At 39.2% G+C, this 20,189-nt stretch overlaps 4 protein-coding genes across 5 annotated transcripts; 2 read left to right on the forward strand and 2 right to left on the reverse strand.

Annotated features, from left to right (window-relative positions):
* The first annotated feature begins 246 nt into the window (after nucleotides 1-246).
* LOC105684080 (palmitoyltransferase ZDHHC23-B) lies at nucleotides 247-2,459 on the forward strand. Its single transcript, XM_020851229.2, has 3 exons — nucleotides 247-779; nucleotides 1,268-1,444; nucleotides 1,656-2,459. The coding sequence occupies exons 1-3, from the start codon at nucleotides 247-249 to the stop codon at nucleotides 1,849-1,851; spliced, it is 906 nt and encodes a 301-aa protein (XP_020706888.1). The 3' UTR covers nucleotides 1,852-2,459.
* A 68-nt stretch (nucleotides 2,460-2,527) lies between these two features.
* Nucleotides 2,528-5,493, reverse strand: LOC105684079 (calponin homology domain-containing protein DDB_G0272472). Its single transcript, XM_012397189.3, has 4 exons — nucleotides 4,974-5,493; nucleotides 3,737-4,738; nucleotides 3,319-3,517; nucleotides 2,528-3,232 (listed from the first exon to the last, which is right to left on the reverse strand). Exons 1-4 carry the CDS (start codon nucleotides 5,180-5,182, stop codon nucleotides 2,588-2,590), a joined length of 2,055 nt encoding a protein of 684 aa, XP_012252612.2. The 5' UTR covers nucleotides 5,183-5,493; the 3' UTR covers nucleotides 2,528-2,587.
* A 151-nt stretch (nucleotides 5,494-5,644) lies between these two features.
* LOC105684090 (PR domain zinc finger protein 10) lies at nucleotides 5,645-12,532 on the forward strand. Of its 2 annotated transcripts, none has more exons than XM_012397204.3 (13): nucleotides 5,645-5,789; nucleotides 6,066-6,276; nucleotides 6,389-6,791; nucleotides 6,913-7,239; nucleotides 7,319-7,648; nucleotides 7,750-7,953; nucleotides 8,039-8,192; nucleotides 8,273-8,898; nucleotides 8,987-9,248; nucleotides 9,324-9,465; nucleotides 9,523-9,711; nucleotides 9,830-10,021; nucleotides 10,102-12,532. In XM_012397204.3, exons 2-13 carry the CDS (start codon nucleotides 6,115-6,117, stop codon nucleotides 10,375-10,377), a joined length of 3,267 nt encoding a protein of 1,088 aa, XP_012252627.2. In that variant the 5' UTR covers nucleotides 5,645-5,789; nucleotides 6,066-6,114; the 3' UTR covers nucleotides 10,378-12,532. The 2 variants fall into 2 exon arrangements, with proteins under 2 accessions (XP_012252627.2, XP_012252626.2); XM_012397203.3 differs by having other exon boundaries at nucleotides 5,646-5,789; nucleotides 8,984-9,248.
* On the reverse strand, nucleotides 12,445-19,794 carry LOC105684073 (potassium channel subfamily K member 13-like). The gene is made up of 4 exons (XM_012397183.3): nucleotides 17,637-19,794; nucleotides 16,306-16,498; nucleotides 15,276-15,350; nucleotides 12,445-14,930 (listed from the first exon to the last, which is right to left on the reverse strand). Exons 1-4 carry the CDS (start codon nucleotides 17,763-17,765, stop codon nucleotides 14,053-14,055), a joined length of 1,275 nt encoding a protein of 424 aa, XP_012252606.2. The 5' UTR covers nucleotides 17,766-19,794; the 3' UTR covers nucleotides 12,445-14,052.
* Nucleotides 19,795-20,189: the final 395 nt, after the last annotated feature.

Here is a 20,189-nt window from a genome sequence, read left to right on the forward strand (position 1 = left end):
AAATAACCTAGCCTACCAAAACCTACCCTACCATAACGTAAGTTAACCTGACCTGACGTTTTAGCGAAAGTCTGACCCGAGTTCTCCGAGTTGAAATACAAAAAAGTTGAAGAAGATTACGTGGTACATAATAGTTGGCCGGTCCAACAGGGCGGGGAAAAAGGGTGGTCTTGAGGAAGTCCGGAGACTCCAGTGAATTGAATAGAATCATTCATCAGCTGTTCTGTCAACGATTATTTGAGTACCATGAATATTTTGGAGAGATTCCGGGTACCTTGTGCTTGGCGAGGAGGCGCCAAACAACTCTCAGTGGATGCTGTGATACCCTTGTTTGCTGTTCCAATATTATCCTGCATAGCTGCTCAGACAGTTTTATGTACAATTATAACTTTTGCCACAACGCCAATACTAGTCTACTATCTACACCATAATTTCCTACGATTTCTGCTTAGGACAAAGTTTTTTCTCATGTGGAACGTAACCAGCGTTGTTATGCTGATGTTAGTCTTTGAAATAACCGTTGTACCGCTACTAGAGATTTTACCAGAAGAGAACTGGGTATTTATTATTAGCGTAGCAGGCGGCATTGCATGTGCTTATCAAACAAAGATCAAAGCAGACTGCACATCTCAGGATGGTAGTACCTCCACTCAGGGATTAGAACTCGGTGAAGGTAGTGGGGAACTTTGCACTACATGCCGAAGACGAGCCCCTCCTAAGGCATATCACTGTCGTATGTGCCAAACCTGCATATTGAGGAGAGAATATCATTGCAAATGGTAATATTTATGATAAATACCCAATATGCTGTAGAAATTTGGAAAATATGCCTATTGACGTATAAACTTTTTACTTTGAATCTGCGCCACCAGCAGTTCGTTATCTGTTGACAAATGACATCTAGAACACATTTATGAGTTGTTAAAAAATTGATTCCAATTTTTTGGTTTTACTGGTCAAATTTTTTTTTCTACTGACATCACTTGACTATTTTTGTGCTTTTTGCTGTCTTTTGATAGGATAGTTATAGTGCAATTGATAATAGTCACTCTTTTTAGTCAATCAGGGATTTAGTGAGATACAGTGTTGTTGTGGAGATATATTTCTAGCAAAAAATCTGACTTTTACTTGATAGACTTAATCTTATGTCTATGTATACAAATTTTTAGGTTCGCGCTTAGCACCAACTCTGGCGTCAGTTATCATGAATTTTTACACTAACAGCTTATCACTTATTATTTTCAGTTACTAATGAGTAAACTTCTAGGCTGGACTGTTGCGTGGGGGGCAGCAACCTCCGATGGTACATGGCCTGTCTCTTGTTCTCAGCTGTTGCCTTCATTTATGGTTCTAATCTCACCATGACCAGCGTGTGCCATCCTTTCATTTTCATTGGAACAATACTCCTTCCCGATGACTGTAGTGACGTTTATCACCAGCTCGAGTATGTTGAAATTGAATATAGAGCAAGAATTCTGATGAATAATTAATTAGCACTCGTAATATTGCTTGAAAACTACCCAGCCTGCGAGGTCGAATCGCTTTTGACACCTGGCAAACTTAAAGTTCAAAATCACGCAACACTATTCGGTTTATTATTTTAATTATAAGTAATTTAGCATCTGCTAATCTATGCTTATAAAAAATTCTTTCAGCATTGCTCTTTGCTTTGTATCGGCAATATACAGCCTTCTTGCTGGATTGGCTGTGTTGCGATGTTTGCTGTACCATTCCTGGCTGATTTGTATTGGAACAACGGCTAATGAACGTCGTTTAGCAACATCCGGGCGCAGCGCCTATGAACAAGGATCATTAAAAAACTGGAGGCATATATTCTGCTGTAAAACTTGATAAGTAAATTTGGGAACGTGACTGGCTGGCCTATTCTGCATAGTGAAATTTTTCGACAATATTTCCGGCAAGACCATGCAAAGTTTCTTGCAAATTTGTAAATATTGATAAGCAGATATTATTGTTCCTAATATTAATATCATTTAGGAACTATGAAGATGGAGAATAAGGTTGATGGAATGCGACAAAAGAGAAGATGCTATTATCAAAGTTCCGATTTAGTTTTTATAAAATATTATTCATTTCGAAACACTGTCTATTGCAGTAATTTACTGTAGAAATCATCTTAGAAACCTAGTAATTTATTTATGTTAGATTTTACATAATTCGTGATGAAGCAAGACTTTTTCAGCTAATCAAATATTCTCTAGTGTATATCATTTGAAATAATTTTCGAAAATCGTAGACTGCACAATCTCTTCTATGACTGCATACAATACTGTAATATTTATTGAAACAAAAGGTTTCTTGTTTGTGATTGCGCATGTACTGTTTATAGATTTATTAGCTATGTAACTGTGATAAAAACGGCCATTGATACAATTAAAAATACTGTACAAACAAATTACTAAACAGATTAATAGATTAGTAAAAAAAGAAAAAACTAATGATCTGTTATTATTTCACACTTGGTGACATTCGCAGTCTACAAAAATTGAGCTGCACGAACTTGATCCTCATTGTTGAATATCGTGAATTGGACCAATAATTATACCATATGAAAAAGTTAGTACGATCAATCTTCTATCGCAACTCCTCGTTGCTTAGGATCAAAGTCAGGGATTACTCTTTGTACGAGCTCCCTCCATTTATCTTTGCGTTTTTCTCGTTCCTTTATTTGCCTAGAAATTTTCGGGAAGTCTTTCCATCTGGCGAAGAATTTAGTTCTTAATCTCTTGATATAGTGTTCTCTCGCCGCCTGTTCGTCATCCAGGAACTGAATTTTGCTCCGAACGCTCCTCTCGTTCCACATTCTGAGGCATTTTTCCTGAAGCCTCATGTCGTAAAAATCGGTAGCCACCTGCATCTTCTTTGCCTCGCCTCTCGCGAACTCCCGCCAATCTCTGAACAAGTACCACAAAAGATTTCGCCTATAGACTGTAGAAGCTAGCTCTACTTTTACAGCGATTCGATCTCGGCTTTCCTTTGCCCAAGTAGCTAATGTACGACGAAGGAGAGTACTGTGGTAGTGCTCATCCGCTGTTTTTATGTAGTTGTATTTCATCTCGATCAGTCTAAAAAAAGGCTCCATCATATAACGACGGAGGAGGTACTTCCGCCGGAAGTCATCGGCGATCTGGTTTAGCTGCTTAGTACGCTCAGCTTCACGTGCTCTTCGCTGTTCTTGTTCTTCACGTATTCTTCTCGCCTCTTTTTGCGCCTTTAATGACAAAAAGCATTCATCAGTCGGGGTTTTCAAATTAAAACGGATCAGGCGATAAAATTTCGAAATAATATTGCGTGTACCTCGAGCTGCAATCTCTTCCTCTCTTCGTCTTCAGCCCGTCTTTCAGCCTCCTCTTTCTTTCGCCGTTCTTCCATCTTTTTCTCACGTTCTTCCTGAGCGTGCTTTACTCGTTCTCTTCTTGCTTCCGCCCTGGCTTCCATTCTCACTAAAAATCTTGGGGGACTAGGAAGTCGGGGGGGTTCAACGATCGACTTGTCCCTGCAGAAAATATTATCGGATGCTCAGACATTATAACAACGAGAACGAGAGCGTAACAGAATAACTTTGCTACTTGCAATTTGTTTATAAGATAGGTATACGAATGAAGGCTGTATTATGGATTGGATTAGGTATTATAAAAAGGAAGCGTTTAATGCAAATAGCAGTTAGTCACGACATTTATTGTGTTCATACATTATCTATAGGTGAATAACTTACTTGCAGCCTTCTTCTCTCATCAATTTTATTAAAGTTCTTTTAGTTCGTCCGCCGCAATTTCCGAGAACTTCTTTTGCGACGTTGATAGTATCTTTGCTCGCGCGTTGCGTTTCTTTCTCGATTTGTTTCAGCTTCAACTCTTCTATAATTCGATTTTGTTCAGCCAATTTAATTTTCTGTTCAGCTATGATTTTTCTCTGAGCGTTTAGACGATTTTGTGCCGGTGGCTCAACGACCGCATACGTCTTCGATGGATTTTTTTTCGGCACAACCGGACGCATCGCTGCAGTAAACGCATCTCCTGTTGTACTCTGGGAAACTCGAATGCTCGCTGAATTTATGTCACCCGCCGAATGACTTTTGTGCTGAATTTTGGCCAGTTCTTTCTGCTTTTCGGTGATGGCATTCATAAAAAGCTCAATTCTCCTTTCCTTTGACATCTCTTTGTTATCTTTTCTCTGCTGTGCTCTCATCTTTGCGTTGTCAACGAAAGTCTTCCAGGTGTGAAAGGTGCGTTGAAGACGCTGGTTTGTTAATCTTTCTTGAACCTTGATCTTTAATTCCCGCAGTTGTCTTTCTTGGATGACGTTTTGTTTTAGCGCTTGAAAAGCTTGGCTCATAACTTCCAACTGATCCTCCCGAGATTCCGTGATTGGTTTATCCTTTATCGTGACTGTGATCGGGCAGGGATAACTTCCTTCTTCCTTTTTTGCCTTTTGCTCGTTTTGCAGTTCCATCGCGCAGCTGGATTCTGCGGATTCACTTTGGACGACGGTTTGGTTGTGCAATTTTTCCACAACATTTTTTGTCTTACCCGCTTTTAATCCAGCCCAAAATTGGTCGTCATCCAAGCCCGCCAAAACTTTACGGGAACAAGTGTACGGACCACGAAATTTCGGACGACTCTTTTGAAGTTGGGACTGAAATTTTTTCAATTCAGATTCCAGCATATCTTGCTCACGCTGACGATGTAGTTTTTGCGTTTCTTCATCCATAATAAGGCTGAAATTTTGTTTGAATAACGTATTCAATGTTTTCGGAATCCCATGACTTTCTAAATTAATTTGCGTTTCGTGTAGATGTGTATCAACGAGCGTATAAGGTAATTGAATGCGTGCGTGCATGTTGTGATTACTTGTCCATGGGGAAATTAATTTTTAACTATTGATCAAGCTATTTAATTATGTTTATCTGTTTTGTCGGAGAAATTAAAAAATGTATTTTGTTGCCTATTTACCGTTTCGCTTCCTGTAATATGTCGTGTTTTGACGGTGACAGCGGTAGCGGTTCGTGAAATATCTTGTGCCGGGCATCCATCAACAAATTCGGATCTAACATTTTTGTGCTGATAGAAGCCAGCATTCGCTTTTCAGTAGTTTCAAAAATTGGGGCTCTCATCATCTGCTCCATTACATCTTTAACTTCTTCAAAGTGAACGGCCTTCATTGTCAATAGTATTTGAGCAATTATCAGGATAATTATTCACAAACGTCAAGGTGCGGTACGTACTACGTCGTACACATGATATGTTTGTAGTTGATTTGACATTGATTAGCAGAAGGTCGACTCGCTACAGACTGATAGCTTGAATGATAGATGTTCCCCTTGTTTGTAGGCGTCAGCCTGTTGTTAAGGGCGATTTATTTTCTGGCGGGTAATCGACAGGTGTTACTAGGAAACGCATGCTAAGCAAGCTGTATATTGTAGCAACGGTCGCCAAATCATCAATTTCTCGCATAATGTGGGCAAAAACGAATTCCGTCCAAATAAGTGATCTGTTAATTTTTATTTCATACTTTCAAAAACGTCGCAGAGCAAAACTGGACGTTTGAATTATGCGTCATCGTGGCGCTTCAAGCATTCCCGCAAAAGTCAGTGGTGCTCACTTGAGTTGCCGATGAGAAAACCGATAAGGTCGATTGTTGATGGTTTTCGTGTTGGTGTCGCGTGCGGTATTGTGTGTGTGTAGCTACCAGCAGTAATCCACTTCCAAGCAGTTCGTAGTTGTTGCTGGCTGACAGTGGCTCGAATGAAACGGGATATTTGATCGCAGGTAAACCTTTGTTAGAAAAAAAACTGTAAGAGACGTTGACCAGTAGCTAGTTTGTCCGCCCTTTCAATTAATACATTCCAATCTCTTGAAGACGCGCAAATACATAGAGGGATAATTTAGCCTTGCGTTTACAACTCCATATCAAAATGTGATGAGACCTAGTTTCTGCTATGTGTTTTCTTTCATTTGTGTTTCTCCTCTACGCACGCAGTCTGCCTAAGTGATAATCAGAAATCGATAATTATATAATTTGAGCAATCATTCGTCTGTTTTCAGATCAACAGATGACTAGTTTAGCCAACTGTAACTTATAATTATTCGAAAAATGGATCCTGGGGGCCCTCCTGAGGGGGCCCCTGGTGAACCCTTGGAAATGGCAGGTATCGACAAAGTTGATGTCACCGAGAGCTGGCCTTCCGAACACAACACCTCACCTCCAATGACCGATCAACCCAGGAAGATGAACAACAGGCTACTCTTTCTTGCTGTAAGCTACTTTTTTTTCTCGTTAACTTAGCCGTCCGGCTAAATCTGCTTCAACAAAAACCGATATCAAAGTAGTAAAGTTGGTAAATGATGAGATGATCTTTGTTTTTCAGGTTGAGTACGTCGAGGATAATTCCAAAGATTATTCCCGTATTTTTCCCCCCTATGAGCAGGTTTCTTTTTCTTCTCAAGCATCTTCACCCCTTTCCGATTTTGAACATCGAGTGAGTCCATTAGATCCGAACATGAGTTCCGCAGCTAGGTATTCGCCGACTCCTGTTCAACTACCTCCCTCCCCATTCCATAACTCTGTTGTTGTTCTTCAAGGCCCATCCTCCCCCCTGATTCCTACATCTGATCAGAATGTCAGACCGACCATTAATTATGTCACACAATTGACTGATCAATCCACTGCTCAAACTGTCGTTCAACCTGATACTACCTCAGATTTTGTTGTTGCTGGCAATGAGGAGGGCCTTGATGCTGGTGTTAGTGGCGAATTAATTCTAATGCAAGGTATAAGATAATTTGTTTTTTCTTTGAAATATACATCTATTACTCTATGTGACTCTAAGCGATCTGAAATTGCTTTTATAATAATTGATTTCGATTTTATCATGCAAAATTCCTCTTACAGGTGCAGCTCCAGAACTGGAAAATTCAGCTGCCCCATTAATGCTGGCTGAAATACCCAGCACCGACTTTGCTTTGGCTAGAGATTTTCTCGTTACACATGATGAGCAGCTGAACGTGATGACTGCATATAAAAATCAAAATCTTGGGATTGAAGATGTGAAGGTTAGTCATCTGGAAATGAAAGGGGAAGAGTTGCAGCTGGAAGTTCATCCATCAGAAAGTACCAACAATCAAATGTTGCCTGATATCATAAACAATGGTGTAACAAAATCTGATAAAAAAGGAGTGCGGAGATCCAAGCGACAAATTAATGACAAAAAAGCGTTGTGTGAGTGTTTCTTCTCCACTATTAGTTTGTAAATTCATCCAATAGTCAGGTAACTTATCAGTCCCTTCAATTTATCTAGGGTGTAACGAATCCGATGCAGATTGTGTGAATGTTGGAAATTGCACAATACATAATGTTCAGACGATTGCGGATCAGCCTGTACCTTCAAGAGCCAGGGCAACCCTGCCTGGTTCATATCTCACAATAAATAAGCTATCGATGTCAAACATTGTGCCAGGTGGATCATCCTATGGCGTTTTTGCAAAACGTAATATACCAAGGCGCACTAAATTTGGTCCAATTGAAGGAATTTTGTGCACTTACGAGGGAACAGTTGCACAGAATACATTGCCGCTGTTGTACCAAACGGATAATGGCAAATTTTTAAAAATAGACGTTTCAGACGAAAGTAATTAGATGTTGCAATCATTATTCTGATTACTCATAGATATATGCCACAATTTTCTCATTGTCTTTGTATAATCTTGATCAATCGCACTAATTTCCTAGATGCTTCAAATTGGATGCGTTTTGTGAGACCTGCTTCTACGTACAAGGAGCAAAATCTGATAATCAGTCAACAAGGTGAGGGAATTGTTTTCCTCACAATTAGAAATATCCTCCCAAAAGAAGAACTGAGAGCGGGTCCCAGCCCAGAATATGCTAGCTCGAGGAATTTGATGGTGCTTATACCTGATCGGAAGGATGAAACGGGTATGATTCACTGCATTTATCCATTTTCTCTGCATATTTGCGCGCACGATGCCGGTTGAAACAATGAACTTATTTTTATGAACAGAATTGAATAACGAACGGAATCCCTGGCCATGTTTTGAGTGCAATCAGCGCTTCCTAACATCAGAGAAGCTGCAGAAACATCTTAATGTCCATGATGGCCCAAGAATTGATGTTAAACAACGTAACAAACGCAAGAAGATTCACACTCCCTCGAAGTAAGTTAGCTAATGTTGAACACAATCATCGGCCGCTGTGGTTATATACATCAGAGTTCTGATTTTCAAATTTGTTTCAGCAAACTCTTCAAGATTGTGGATGGTCAAACCGTGTTATACACATGTCCATACTGCTCGAAGGTTTTCCCTCGAAGCTACAGTTTGAAACGTCACTTGCTTATTCACCCAGGAGCAAAAGCACCACGATACGAGTGTCAAACTTGTGGGGAAAATTTTCTGCACCCTTACAACCGTAGTCGACATATAAAGATATTCCATAGTGGAGGTTCCAACGAGAAAGAAAATAAACAAAATACCTCAGAATGGAAGTGTTTGACATGCGGCTTGATATTTACAAAAGCTGCACTTCTGAATTTGCACACACTGATTCATGGTGCTGATGATCAGAAGATTGGAAGTCAAACCACCAATTGTCCACAGTGCGGATTAGGATTTGCAAAACAAAATGACCTCGTCCGTCACGTTGCTGATCACGCCAGGCAGCAAGCTCCAAAAACTACGAAACAAACTCCCTTGGCAGCCTACAAATGTTCAATGTGTTACAAACGATTTGCGACTAAAGTACGTTTGCAGCAGCATTGTTTAGTCCATGGTGCCGATGATCAGAAGCCACTGCCATGTAACATTTGTCTTAAAAGGTTTATGAACAATTCTGCATTATCGTGTCATCTGAAAACGCACAGAGGTGAGAACTATGAAATATCATTCCATAATAATCTGCAGCGATGATAAAACTTCTGAGTTTTCATGCTGCGTTCGTTTTTTTCCAGAAGATAAACAAATTTTCGAATGCCCAATGTGCAGGCAACTATTTGATCAAGTATTAATGTTGAAAGATCATATCGAAACACATCGAAGCGAGGATGGAACTTTTAATTGCCCTCATTGTCCAAGATCCTTTACTAAATACTCTGTAATTAGAAAACATATCAGAGCTCACCACTGCGAACGAAAGCATAAATGTCAATTCTGCACAAAACGTTTTCCTACTGTTGATAAATTGAGAATGCACTTGCTACGCCACTCTGACCACAGGTATGCGTATTTTTTTTTTACCATTCATCAAACATCACAAATTGATCGCTTAACTTCATGAGCTATTATTCACAGGGAATTTCATTGCGCCAATTGCGATAAGCAATTTAAAAGAAAAGATAAGTTGAAAGAGCACATGACAAGAATGCACAATGCCGAAAGAGAAAATCAGCAGCAGATGGCACAGGGACAACAAGCCAAGAAATTTGTACCAAAGGTATTATAAAATTGTTCTTGTTCATACATACCCCTGTAACACCAAATGTTTTTCAAGGTCAATCCCACCGATTACAATCGTTTCATCTACAAGTGTCATCAATGTTTGGTTGGGTTCAAGAGACGTGGCATGCTTGTTAATCATCTAGCCAAACGACATCCGGATGTACCTCCAGAATCAGTTCCTGAATTGAATTTGCCAATTCTCCGACAAACACGGGACTACTATTGTCAATACTGCGATAAGGTATAACCGATTGTTAAATTATCAAAGTTTTTTTAAATATTCTCGTTGAATTTTGACAAATTGCAACAAACGTTGGATCAGAATGGTTCGTGCTTTTATAGATTCCCAATGATTTTAGGTCTACAAAAGCAGCAGTAAACGGAAAGCGCACATCGTGAAGAACCATCCCGGGGCTGCATTGCCGCCGAGTAATCGACGTAAAGAAGCTGATGTACCAGGAGTACCAAATCCAACTTTCAGTCAAACTGTTGGTAGCATTACTACAACTCCCCAAGGATGTCAGTGGTGTCACAAACAATATGCCAGCAAGGTAAAGATATTTCAAATTGAGATATGTTCATCAATTAATGGAGAAAAAGTATTCTGAAATTGTTACTTTTATTCTTTCAGGCCAAGCTGCTGCAACACCAACGTAAGAAGCATCCAACTTTAATGGAGCCTGCGTTTCAAGTACCGCGTCCTCGTAACCGTCATTCCCAGGGCCAAAATCTCCACTCTACCATGACCGACAATAATTTTTTGATGTCTGACTACATCCAGGCTTACGATATAGATACTGATTTTTTGAAACCAAAAGTGATAAAGCTAGTGGATGGCGTCGATCTTATCGGTAACGGTCTCGACATGGTAGGTCAGCAATTTTTGCGAATGCGTGATATACGTTGAAAAAAATTGACTCGAATTTATTTGGGGTCCTAAATTATGCTGAGATATGAATCTCGTAACTTTGTGCACAGCAAAAGTTGGTTTGTGCTTTTTGCTGTTGTTACCAAACAAAGGTGACCACGTTGCTCAATAGCAGTGGGATTTGACTTAAAGTTTGGAACGCAGTTTGTTGGCGCAAACACGAAATGTTAGCGCTCACCCTGTGAAAGGGTGGTTTCTTGTGGGTTCATTTTAATGACCAAGCATTTTTTGGGCGCATAGGTTGTCAAAACGGAATATGGCGGATTTTTGCTCCGAACAGAAGGCTGTTAATTTCAAAAAATTATTACAAACCGCTAGCCAGTTCTTTTGAATATTTTCTTCTATGCTCGGTCAAGAAAAATTCAATCAAACTGAGAATAGCGAGCCACAAAAAAAAAAAAAATGGAGCAAATAAATTGGAGGTAAAGATTTCAGGCACTGTCTCATCACCGATGATTTGGCAGAGGCGGACTGACGTTGGAAATTCAGTGCTCGTTAAAAACCAAATTCTGACAATTGTATGATCATTATGCAGCGATAGTCCGTTGTAACGCTGTAGTGATAGAGAGAGGCTGAGGTAATATTGGATAGTATTATTAGTTTTCTTCACACTCCTTTGAATTTTCATCAATTTCCGATCACTCGAACTCCTCAAACTAATCTCTTCTACACTTTCACGTATTATCCTGTGTATAATTATTGGCAATATTTATTTTTCCATATCAGCGTCTACCATATCGGTAGACTGCTGCAAATGAAAATTTGAAACAAAAAACATTAAATGATCGAAGAGTATCTGTTACTCCAAGCCTTTTGATCAACCCATTTTTAGAAAGTTTTTGACAAATTGTGTCACGTGCACAAGCTATGAGAACCATCTTTTCGTATTTATGAGATTAGTCTGTCGTACTCCAAGGATGTGAATCTCTGTATAACTTGATTTGGTTCTCGACTATTTACTGTATACCATGTCTGATCCTGTTGCATCGTAACGGTTTACCGAAAAAAAAATCGCTGCGGACGTTGTAATCCTCCATTACTTTGGGACACGACTATAAAAAAACGTAAAATAGAGAAACAATAAATACATAGGTATACCTGTATACATATAGATAAATGTTGAATTTGAAACGGACCGTGGAGTAAAAATAAATATAGCTGCACAGGTATGCATGCAATAAGAAAATGAAAAATGAAAAAAAAAAAAATGCGAAAAATATGGAATTTTTAGAACAGACTGTATTCGAAAAATTTTGTGATCGATTTCGACAATTCATTAGCGTAAGTTGTAATGAGAAACAATTTCTTTCCCCATATAGTCTATAGTTGACAATAAATATTTGACACTTAAGATTTTATTGTCATAAAACGTAAGGGTGTCGCGTATAGGTAATTCTTCAGTATTGTCAGCCACAAAAAAAACTGGGATGTCATATTTGGTATTCATTCGTATTACACGATTATGAAATAGGAATCATTTCAACATACTCGACAATAGCATCATGATAGGAATAATAAAAAGAAAGTGCATCCTTCCGTCAATATTCCGCGATCTGCTCGCATAATCCGATATCGCTTCTGATGCTTAATTATGACGATTCAGAAATATTTAGCTATAGAAAATGTCTACGCCAGATTCCTATTGATACTAATTTTAGATGAACTCGAAAAATTATCTGCACGGTTTTATAAGAATGACGTTTACTTGGAATGAAATACAATACCTATACCGTGAAAATCCGACTGATTTTAGTAGGATAAAAGATAAATAAATGAATTTGAAAAAAAATTGTCCTATCGCAATTTAATTGAGAAAGGAAAAACTTGACCAATGAAGGAGTGAATTGAAGATTGGCATATCTTATGTAATACTTATGTATAGTTCTGTGTGTCAGAGAAACAAAAAAAGAGAAAAAGCAATTAAAGACAAACGGAAGATATTGAGACTACTCTGATTGTGAGTTTTGTGTCAATTTTTCTGGACACTATAATATGCAGAGAATATTACTTGTTATACGCATACATCATTCGGTACGCATGACAAAGTAAATAAATAATCGTATATTTGTTGACAATACTGAGAACATGGCAAAGCACATTGTAAAAATCACTGGAATAAACTTATTTAACAATACATTTTTAGTTATGCCTGTTACATAAATTTTATGTATATCCAATCCATTGTAATATTTTTATAATCTTCTAGCTTCTGTTAGTGCGTGCTTTAATACGTTAAATGATCGCAGTTTTGATTTTCGTCTCTTGCTGCGTATCCACCTCGTCTTTAGCCTGAATTACTTTAACCGTATAATCATCGAGACTTGGACCGGTTGCATGAGTGTAACGAAAAATGGAGCCATCTTTCAGCCGCAAACCGTTTCTTAAATTCCGGTGAGCACGTGCAATGCGACTGGTCGATGTACCGCTTCCAAAAACTCCCTCTTCCAACGCGATCATGTCGATCAGACACGTGAAAACGGTCAAATTTTCATTCGTTGAATCCTTCGAAAACAATTTAAAATTCTGTTCGGTATGATTAAATTATCAAGTTACAGATTCTCGATTAAAGTCGATCTATGTAATTAGAATAAAAATGATGTATTCAGGACCGTGCAATCGAACGGAAAAACATGTTAGAATATTATTTATGTGGCTGCCTTCTATCCGGTAGCCGTACTGCAGCAATTAATGACGGAAATGAGTGCATTTACACGATACCATAAATCAAGTATACATATGGTTTGCTGGCCCAGCTATCTAATTGGGAGATCTGATGCAATTTAATATACGAACTATGATACTATATCCTTCAAGAAACATTTCTCACGATACCTCTTGATATGCTTCACCAGCAAGATTTCCCTTCCCACTTTCGGTACTTCCATTTTTCATTGCTTCGTTAAAATCATGAATTTCCTCTGACATTTTGAACGATGCGTGTGTCGTCCGCCGATCATTTCACTGAGTTGTTATCGGCTCACTATTATAGTCATTTTTCTCATTTTGATTTGCGGTTGTTTTCGATTTTTGTTTAACAATTTCGATGAATATTTAACTCCGGTAAAAGAAATGCCTCCGTAACATCGTGAATTTTTATTTCTTTTTACTCGGTTCCCGTGATATTTGAAACATTTTTTTTACCACTCACAATCTAACGGGGTTACAATTACTATACACAACGACCTATCATTCTATAATAAATTATACTAAAATATTTTACAGCTATAATCCAGAACTTGGAGTATATTGGATACGTATCATAGAAACTATTATAAATATGACTCGCTACTGCCGACTGAATCATTTCTCATCAATTGAGTTGTCAGCTCGGGAGTTTAAGTTATGATCTTAATTAATATTTATAATATGTTACATCAATAATTATCTTGTGGGCTGTATACATAAAATTATTATTATCATTATTACCCCGCACAATTTACACTATTTGGCGAATTTAGCTACTAAATACACGATAATGTCGCGTGCCTTGCTCGCTGATGTAGAAAGAAATCCAACAAAAAAAAGGGAGACCAAAAAAAAAGATGAAACGAAAAATCCATCTAATCGCTCTCTACAACGCGTCGCTTTTCGCAGAGTTCATCACGTCGGTTGAAATGAGTTTTTAACTGAATTAGTTAATCGTTAAATAAAGTATTAAAATTTTTCACTTGCAATTGCGAGAGGTCCGACAGCTCCGGGTTTGAAGGCGGGTTGATGATGGGGGGTGGCTGAAGTCGATCCTCCGCCGCCCCTATGCATCTGGGCAGTTTCGTGTAGATGTTTTTGCATAACGGCAAGGGATACTTTGTTAGCTGAGAAAAAATCTTTCATCGAAATAAGCTCCCCCGAAAGCCGCCTAGGGGTGTCAAGGGCGTCGACTGCCGCATCCCCCACCGAATCAGATCTGGCCTCAATTTTAGTTGGCCTACGTCGAGCGGTACAGTAAACCGCGGATACGGAAGACCTTCTTCTTGGAAGGTGCGGCGCCGCCATTCCTCTTCCACGACATCTCAGCCTCTGAATCACCCAATTTAAAGCCTGCTTTATCACGATCGAAGTTACGTTCAGAAGTGAGTAAATACAGCAGCAACCAACGACGAGGAATACGAAATTCGCGAAGCGGTACCAATGGACGTACGGATAGCTGGGCTGTTGCGTAGTTACAAAATCGCCAAATCCGATCGTAGCGAAACTCACGAAACAGAAATAAAGAGCTTCGAAGTAACTCCAACCTTCCAAAGGAGCGTATATCGCTGCCGCGCAACAAGCAACTGTGCAGGATGCTAACGACAAATAGAGCATCACCCAGTAGACGCTTGGCTTCCAATGTTCCAGACCAATGTCATCGTCGTCGTCTAGTATATCCGGCAGAGAGGCACGGGGGTGTAAACTTGATCCTCGGGATATTCTACGCGACGCCAGCGTCGTTTGACGAAGACGTTTCTTCAGTCGTCGCAAGTGAATACTCCGCAATACCCAAGCTAGGAAAGTTATTATCCTCTCTAAGAAGAGGTTGAAGAAGAGGATCCCTCCTGCCAAAGGATAAAGTACAAAGTAGATATCAAATTAATTCGCGATAATGCCCGAGTTTTCTATTTATTACGAGGTGGTATATAAATTAAATTGTCACAAGAAAATTGTCCAGACTTCAAGATCTCCTAAAAAATGACAAGAATTACCAAATTCTTTTGCGACAAACGCATCCGTGACATCTTCTGCTATGATCAACTTTATTTCGAATTCAACCCCCGAAAGCTTGGAACTTCTCGTCAGAATTTAGAAAAATCTCGAATAGCGCAGTAAGATGAGGAACGTGAATGTTTTCTGGAATAGGTCTAAGAGCAGTTTGATGGAGAGAATGATTTTTTTCAGCTTACCGGAACATCCAAGGAATCCGTAAAGAACAACTGCCGCCCTTCCGGCGGTTGTCTGAGGGGCGGTGCTCCCGTATCCTGCAAAGGACATGCGATGTTTGTTAAATGTGGGTCAGTCGAGGCGTCGGGATAGTTTAAAACGTTCATTCCTCTCTCTCTCTTTCTCCGTCTCTGAACGTAGACGAAGGGCGAAGTAGAGATCGCATCGTTGAATTGCGAATATATGTGTGAGCTGCAGGAGTGAATGAGAAACTCCTAGCGATTCCCGACGTTTTTACGTATTTTATAAAAGTGTGAGTACAGCAGTACCAGCGGAGTCCCGCAATTGCGACCGGACATGAGGGACAAAACATACGTGAGATTAGGTCGGCCCCACGATATTAGCATCTAGGAATCTACCCTCCGCATTCCCACGCATCCCGTGGGGTCGCCGACCTGGCGCGGACTTCTTCCAGATAGAAGCATAGTCATTATAAGTCGATTATATATGTATTTCCCCGCTTAGCCCTGGCAGTGCGTATTAAAGAACCAGAAAAATTATTTGAATAATTAAGAACACCATTTCCACTTTGTGCATCTTTCTTTTTTAAGACATAAATTTTATTTCATGAATATTCAGTAATCGATTGAGAGAAAGTGATAAAAAAAAATGTTATTATTCTGTGTCCGGAGCGTATTTTTTGGGGGCTAAAAATAAGATAACCGTATTTCAAACGATAAACGAATAAGTTTAATTTTTCTCCTCGTTTTTATTTCAATCAGAAATGCAGGTTTATGGAGTCAGACTATCGGCTGAAGGTATACCGAACGAGTGGACGTCGGTCTACAAATAATGCGTACGAAAGATCACGATCTAAACATTAGGACGAAAATTTTTGAACTCTAAATCGAGAAAAGACTTTTGAAAAATCTTAGCCTTGTTTGAAAAACAATGTTAATGTTTTTTTCAGAAATTGCGAGCGTATTTTATAGCTTTTTAGAATAGCCAAATTTCTTACACACCGTGGTGAGCTTTATATTTAAAATTTCTTACCAATCGTTGAAACGATGGTTCCAACGAATTGAAAACTTCCCGGAAAATCCCAGCGACGTCGTTTGTTAATTATGCCAGCAGCGGACGCGTTTCCGTATGCGGAAAGTAGTTCGTGTAACCTTTGAAGAGCTTCAGCACCCGGCTGAAGATGCTGTTTTCGAAAACTGTGATACACCCGCCAAAATTCGGCTGCCTGTATGTGACGAAAGAATGAGAAAAAACTTTTGTAAATTGTTTGACGTCTGTATTCTTTTCGGAACTTTATCTCAGTTTTTTGCTTCTTCGGTTCGCCTATCCTGTGGCATATGCGCTAGAATATTCCTCGATTTCAGATTTTTTAGTTACTCCAGATACGCGTGTAACGAATACGAGCAGATCGCAAAGATATAGGTGGTATAAATGGGATACGCGGGTTGCTTACGTCAGCCGGTTTTTTTTCGTATCAGATACAAAGATTAAAGAATAGCCCGTGCAACTGGATTTACGAGGCTACGGCGGGTGACTCGAGTAAAATTTACTCTGCAGAGCGTGACTGTGACAGTAATTGATATATTATCGCTGATCGTTCGGCTTCCTTAACGATTATTAACTCGCCAACGTGCGAATCATCCACGCGTTTAATTCTCATCTCTAACATATGAAAAATTTTCTCTGCATCGTCACGGTAAATCACTTCGAACCGCATAACTTAATGTAACGAAAAACGAGACAAAAATAAAAAAGATGATTAGAAAAAAAGAGAAAGAAAAATAACTGCGGAATAGGTCGGTGCGCCCGGCACCTAATCAAATCCAGGAAATAGAAAGCTCTGATTGACGGGCGGAAAATTCATACACACCACACTTTGTCACGAACTGAAATGCATCACATCCGAGAATTTAGTCACGCGTCATCTTCGAGGTAAAACGAATTATTAGATAACAATGACATAAAACCACGATAGATTTTGTGCCATTCATTATACGTGCAGGTTGGATAAATATTGTTGAAACGATTCTCTATTTCAGGATCCGAATCTCGTGAACGTTTCAAACTGTACAGACCTATGTGCTGTACACTTTTTTTCTCTTTTTTTTTTTCATCAGTGTCGGAAATTTACGAACAATATAATTTTGCACTCTTCACAGCATTCTGATCTTAAATCGGAGGAAATTTTTTTCCGACAATTAGGATTCTTCGTCGTTAATTAGCACTTGATTTCCCGACTTCGTATGGAAGCATCTCGAACGGTTTGGATTAGATTTTACAGTTATGGAATCCGTTGTTTTTTTTTTTTGTCTTTTTTTTTTCGGTGCCGATGGCGAGGACGCGCGATTTGGAGGATGTCCCACCTGGCGAACTTCGAGATCAGCTTCCAGTCGTTGAAAAAGAGCAGCACCGGCCAGCATGTAGGCGGCCAAGACACCGGCGAGTAGGATGAACCTTGCGTTGTCCTCCGCGAGGCCTCCGCACATGCACATCCCCGATGACTCTCATCGCTTTGCTCTCAACCGGGGATTCAAATCCCCCCCCCCACGAACAGATTCGCACACCACGTGTACCACCAAACGATGTGGTATAGGTATAACCACCGGAAATGCGCAAACTCCGCGGTGCAAAACATGCGATACCCTGAGATTTGGTACGCCGCGCCGAGGTTCGTACTGAAATAATAATACGCTTTTGACGGGCACCTTGAGGGTGAAAAACTAGAAAAAAAAGTTCCAATGGGTTTAATTTCGTAGGACCGTCAAATTTAAACTGGCGTAATTCTCAATTCATTCATTTTTTGAATGTGCGCCTTCATGTGGAAGAATTTTGACATGCCCTTCTGTTTCTCAGGTTTCCAAGCAGAATTTGTTTCCTAGGAAGAAAGCGGTTTTTAATATTCCATTTTTAATTTTATTGGTTTTTGAAGTCCCTTGGCAAGACCAAAATTTCGAGCACTCCAAACTTGGTGTGTGTAGAGCTTTTTTTCATCATCAACGTGATGAGACAATTTAAACTCACGAGAAGAGTTGACGGTAGATTAAGAAGAAGAAAAAACATTTGAATCTAAAAAGATGATAAGTAAAAACGAGAAAAGTATAAATAAATGCTCCGACGAAAAGGGGTATGTCCAGTGATAACTCGTTGTGTTAACGTGCTTCTATTTAGAAGTTATTTTTTCAACGTGTGTAATGAATACGAGATGCTCTTGCGTTACATGTGGTATATATTTTGAATGAATACGTCGACCTAGTGTTGCCAAAAAGCGTATACACCGAGGCACAAGGTACATACGATATAGGCGTGTGCGGTACAGTTTTCTAGGGCAATATCGTGGCCGCCATTGAAAACTGGTATCCTTTGAGCCGTTAAAAATAGAAATAGATCTTCACGTTTGTGTGCATTGAGCGCGTGTCCTCGTCAGCGGCGAAGAAACTAGACTGCGGTTTTAGAGCCTCGGGAAAAAGTAAACGCTAGAAAGATAAAGAAGATAATTAGCGGCTGATACTTATACCACTGCAACGTGCTAGGTGAGCGAAAAACGCGCCCAAAATCTCTGATATTTTGCAATGAGTTAAAAATATCTTTCAACCTTTGTATACCGCAAGAGTATCAATTTGAAACCGAAGATCGCGGGGGTTTCAATATCTTGGAAATTAGGATATTATGATAATCGATGCTCTTACGTATACTGCAGTTGCTCCAGCACCGTGACATGATTATCGTCCACATACCTGTTTTAATATAAACATATGTTAACAGTTTGTAAATAATTAGGTACCTGAACGAAAACTTGTTTGACTGCTACGCGCTTATACGTATACGTATGTAGCGGGTGCATTAACATGGTTGCAAATAAAGTAAAAAAACTAGCGAATAAAAAGTGTACACCTATAACTGTGGGTAGTATATAAGTTCCTCTTAAGTTTTTCTTCTGTGTATTCTTTTAAACGTTCGGAAATGCTTTGGAAAGCGTGTAGTTATGGGGAAAGTTTTCAGCGCCAGTGAATAGGGTATGGTATGATATGCAACCGTGAATTAAAGTAATCGGAATAACAACAACATTGAATATTGCTGCTGCATCGCAGATCGTATTTGATATTTTATCATAATAAAAAATACGGGAGATTTCTCTGTCACCGATTCTACATGAATCTAATGAACGTTTCGGTAAATTGCTGTTCGAAATTGAAATTGTATTTGTAAATTATAAACCGTCCGCAAACCGCTAATTTCGTCACTTTCGTATTAACCTCCGCTGATAATTGATACCTCATACTATAAATTATAATGAATTTTCTGGATTTGCATTTAGAACTTTGAAGCCGCGCTGCAACTTCTGAAGGATAATTATTTGGAAGTCTATAGCAATCGTCTGAATTCAAGTAAACTGTTAACGTTTTCCTCAAACGTTCGCCATCGCTGGGTGTTGCATCAATCGAGGGAACACCAAATGAACTAATTCTACGAAAACTTATACATTTGTATGTTGTGGTTTCGTTTGAGTTACGATTATGCGCGGGATATATACCATTGTACGGTTTATTGTCCGTTTGGATTTCAGTCGAAATTACCTTTTCCACGACGTTTTACGTCCGCATTTCAAATTTGAACCGATGAATTTCTCCGTATAATTCTTCAGACGTCTTTCGTTGTCTTTTGATACACAATGCACATTGGATATTGGATTACGCGGAATAATGATTGTGCCCTTGAATTACGACGTCTCAATTGTCATTTTAAGATTCATTCACTATCGCCTCACGATCTCCTACATTTTGAAGGTTCGCATTATCTTCCCCCGACAGGTAGTGAGTATATTATAATACCTCATATTATTAGAACTTTATTAAATCATTCGGGTATTATTGAAAATCACCTTGGAAAATTTCGCTTATGGAAGGTATTTGCTCATA

Source organism: Athalia rosae, chromosome 2 (assembly GCF_917208135.1).
Source record: "Athalia rosae chromosome 2, iyAthRosa1.1, whole genome shotgun sequence".
NCBI lineage: Eukaryota > Metazoa > Arthropoda > Insecta > Hymenoptera > Athaliidae > Athalia > Athalia rosae.

Excerpts from the sequence above, each read along its gene's own strand:
- LOC105684080 (XM_020851229.2), top strand. The coding sequence starts at position 247 with ATGAATATTTTGGAGAGATTCCGGGTACCTTGTGCTTGGCGAGGAGGC. Across the intron at positions 780-1,267 it reads AGAGAATATCATTGCAAATG|GCTGGACTGTTGCGTGGGGG; the intron begins GTAATATTTATG and ends GTAAACTTCTAG. Across the intron at positions 1,445-1,655 it reads GACGTTTATCACCAGCTCGA|CATTGCTCTTTGCTTTGTAT; the intron begins GTATGTTGAAAT and ends AAATTCTTTCAG.
- LOC105684079 (XM_012397189.3), bottom strand. The coding sequence starts at position 5,182 with ATGAAGGCCGTTCACTTTGAAGAAGTTAAAGATGTAATGGAGCAGATG. Across the intron at positions 3,518-3,736 it reads ATGAGAGAAGAAGGCTGCAA|GGACAAGTCGATCGTTGAAC; the intron begins GTAAGTTATTCA and ends TATTTTCTGCAG. Across the intron at positions 3,233-3,318 it reads GGAAGAGATTGCAGCTCGAG|GCGCAAAAAGAGGCGAGAAG; the intron begins GTACACGCAATA and ends TTGTCATTAAAG.
- LOC105684090 (XM_012397203.3), top strand. The coding sequence starts at position 6,115 with ATGGATCCTGGGGGCCCTCCTGAGGGGGCCCCTGGTGAACCCTTGGAA. Across the intron at positions 7,240-7,318 it reads TAATGACAAAAAAGCGTTGT|GGTGTAACGAATCCGATGCA; the intron begins GTGAGTGTTTCT and ends CAATTTATCTAG. Across the intron at positions 7,649-7,749 it reads AATAGACGTTTCAGACGAAA|ATGCTTCAAATTGGATGCGT; the intron begins GTAATTAGATGT and ends CTAATTTCCTAG.
- LOC105684073 (XM_012397183.3), bottom strand. The coding sequence starts at position 17,765 with ATGTGCATGTGCGGAGGCCTCGCGGAGGACAACGCAAGGTTCATCCTA. Across the intron at positions 16,499-17,636 it reads CTGATCTCGAAGTTCGCCAG|GCAGCCGAATTTTGGCGGGT; the intron begins GTGGGACATCCT and ends CGTCACATACAG. Across the intron at positions 15,351-16,305 it reads AACCATCGTTTCAACGATTG|GATACGGGAGCACCGCCCCT; the intron begins GTAAGAAATTTT and ends TGTCCTTTGCAG.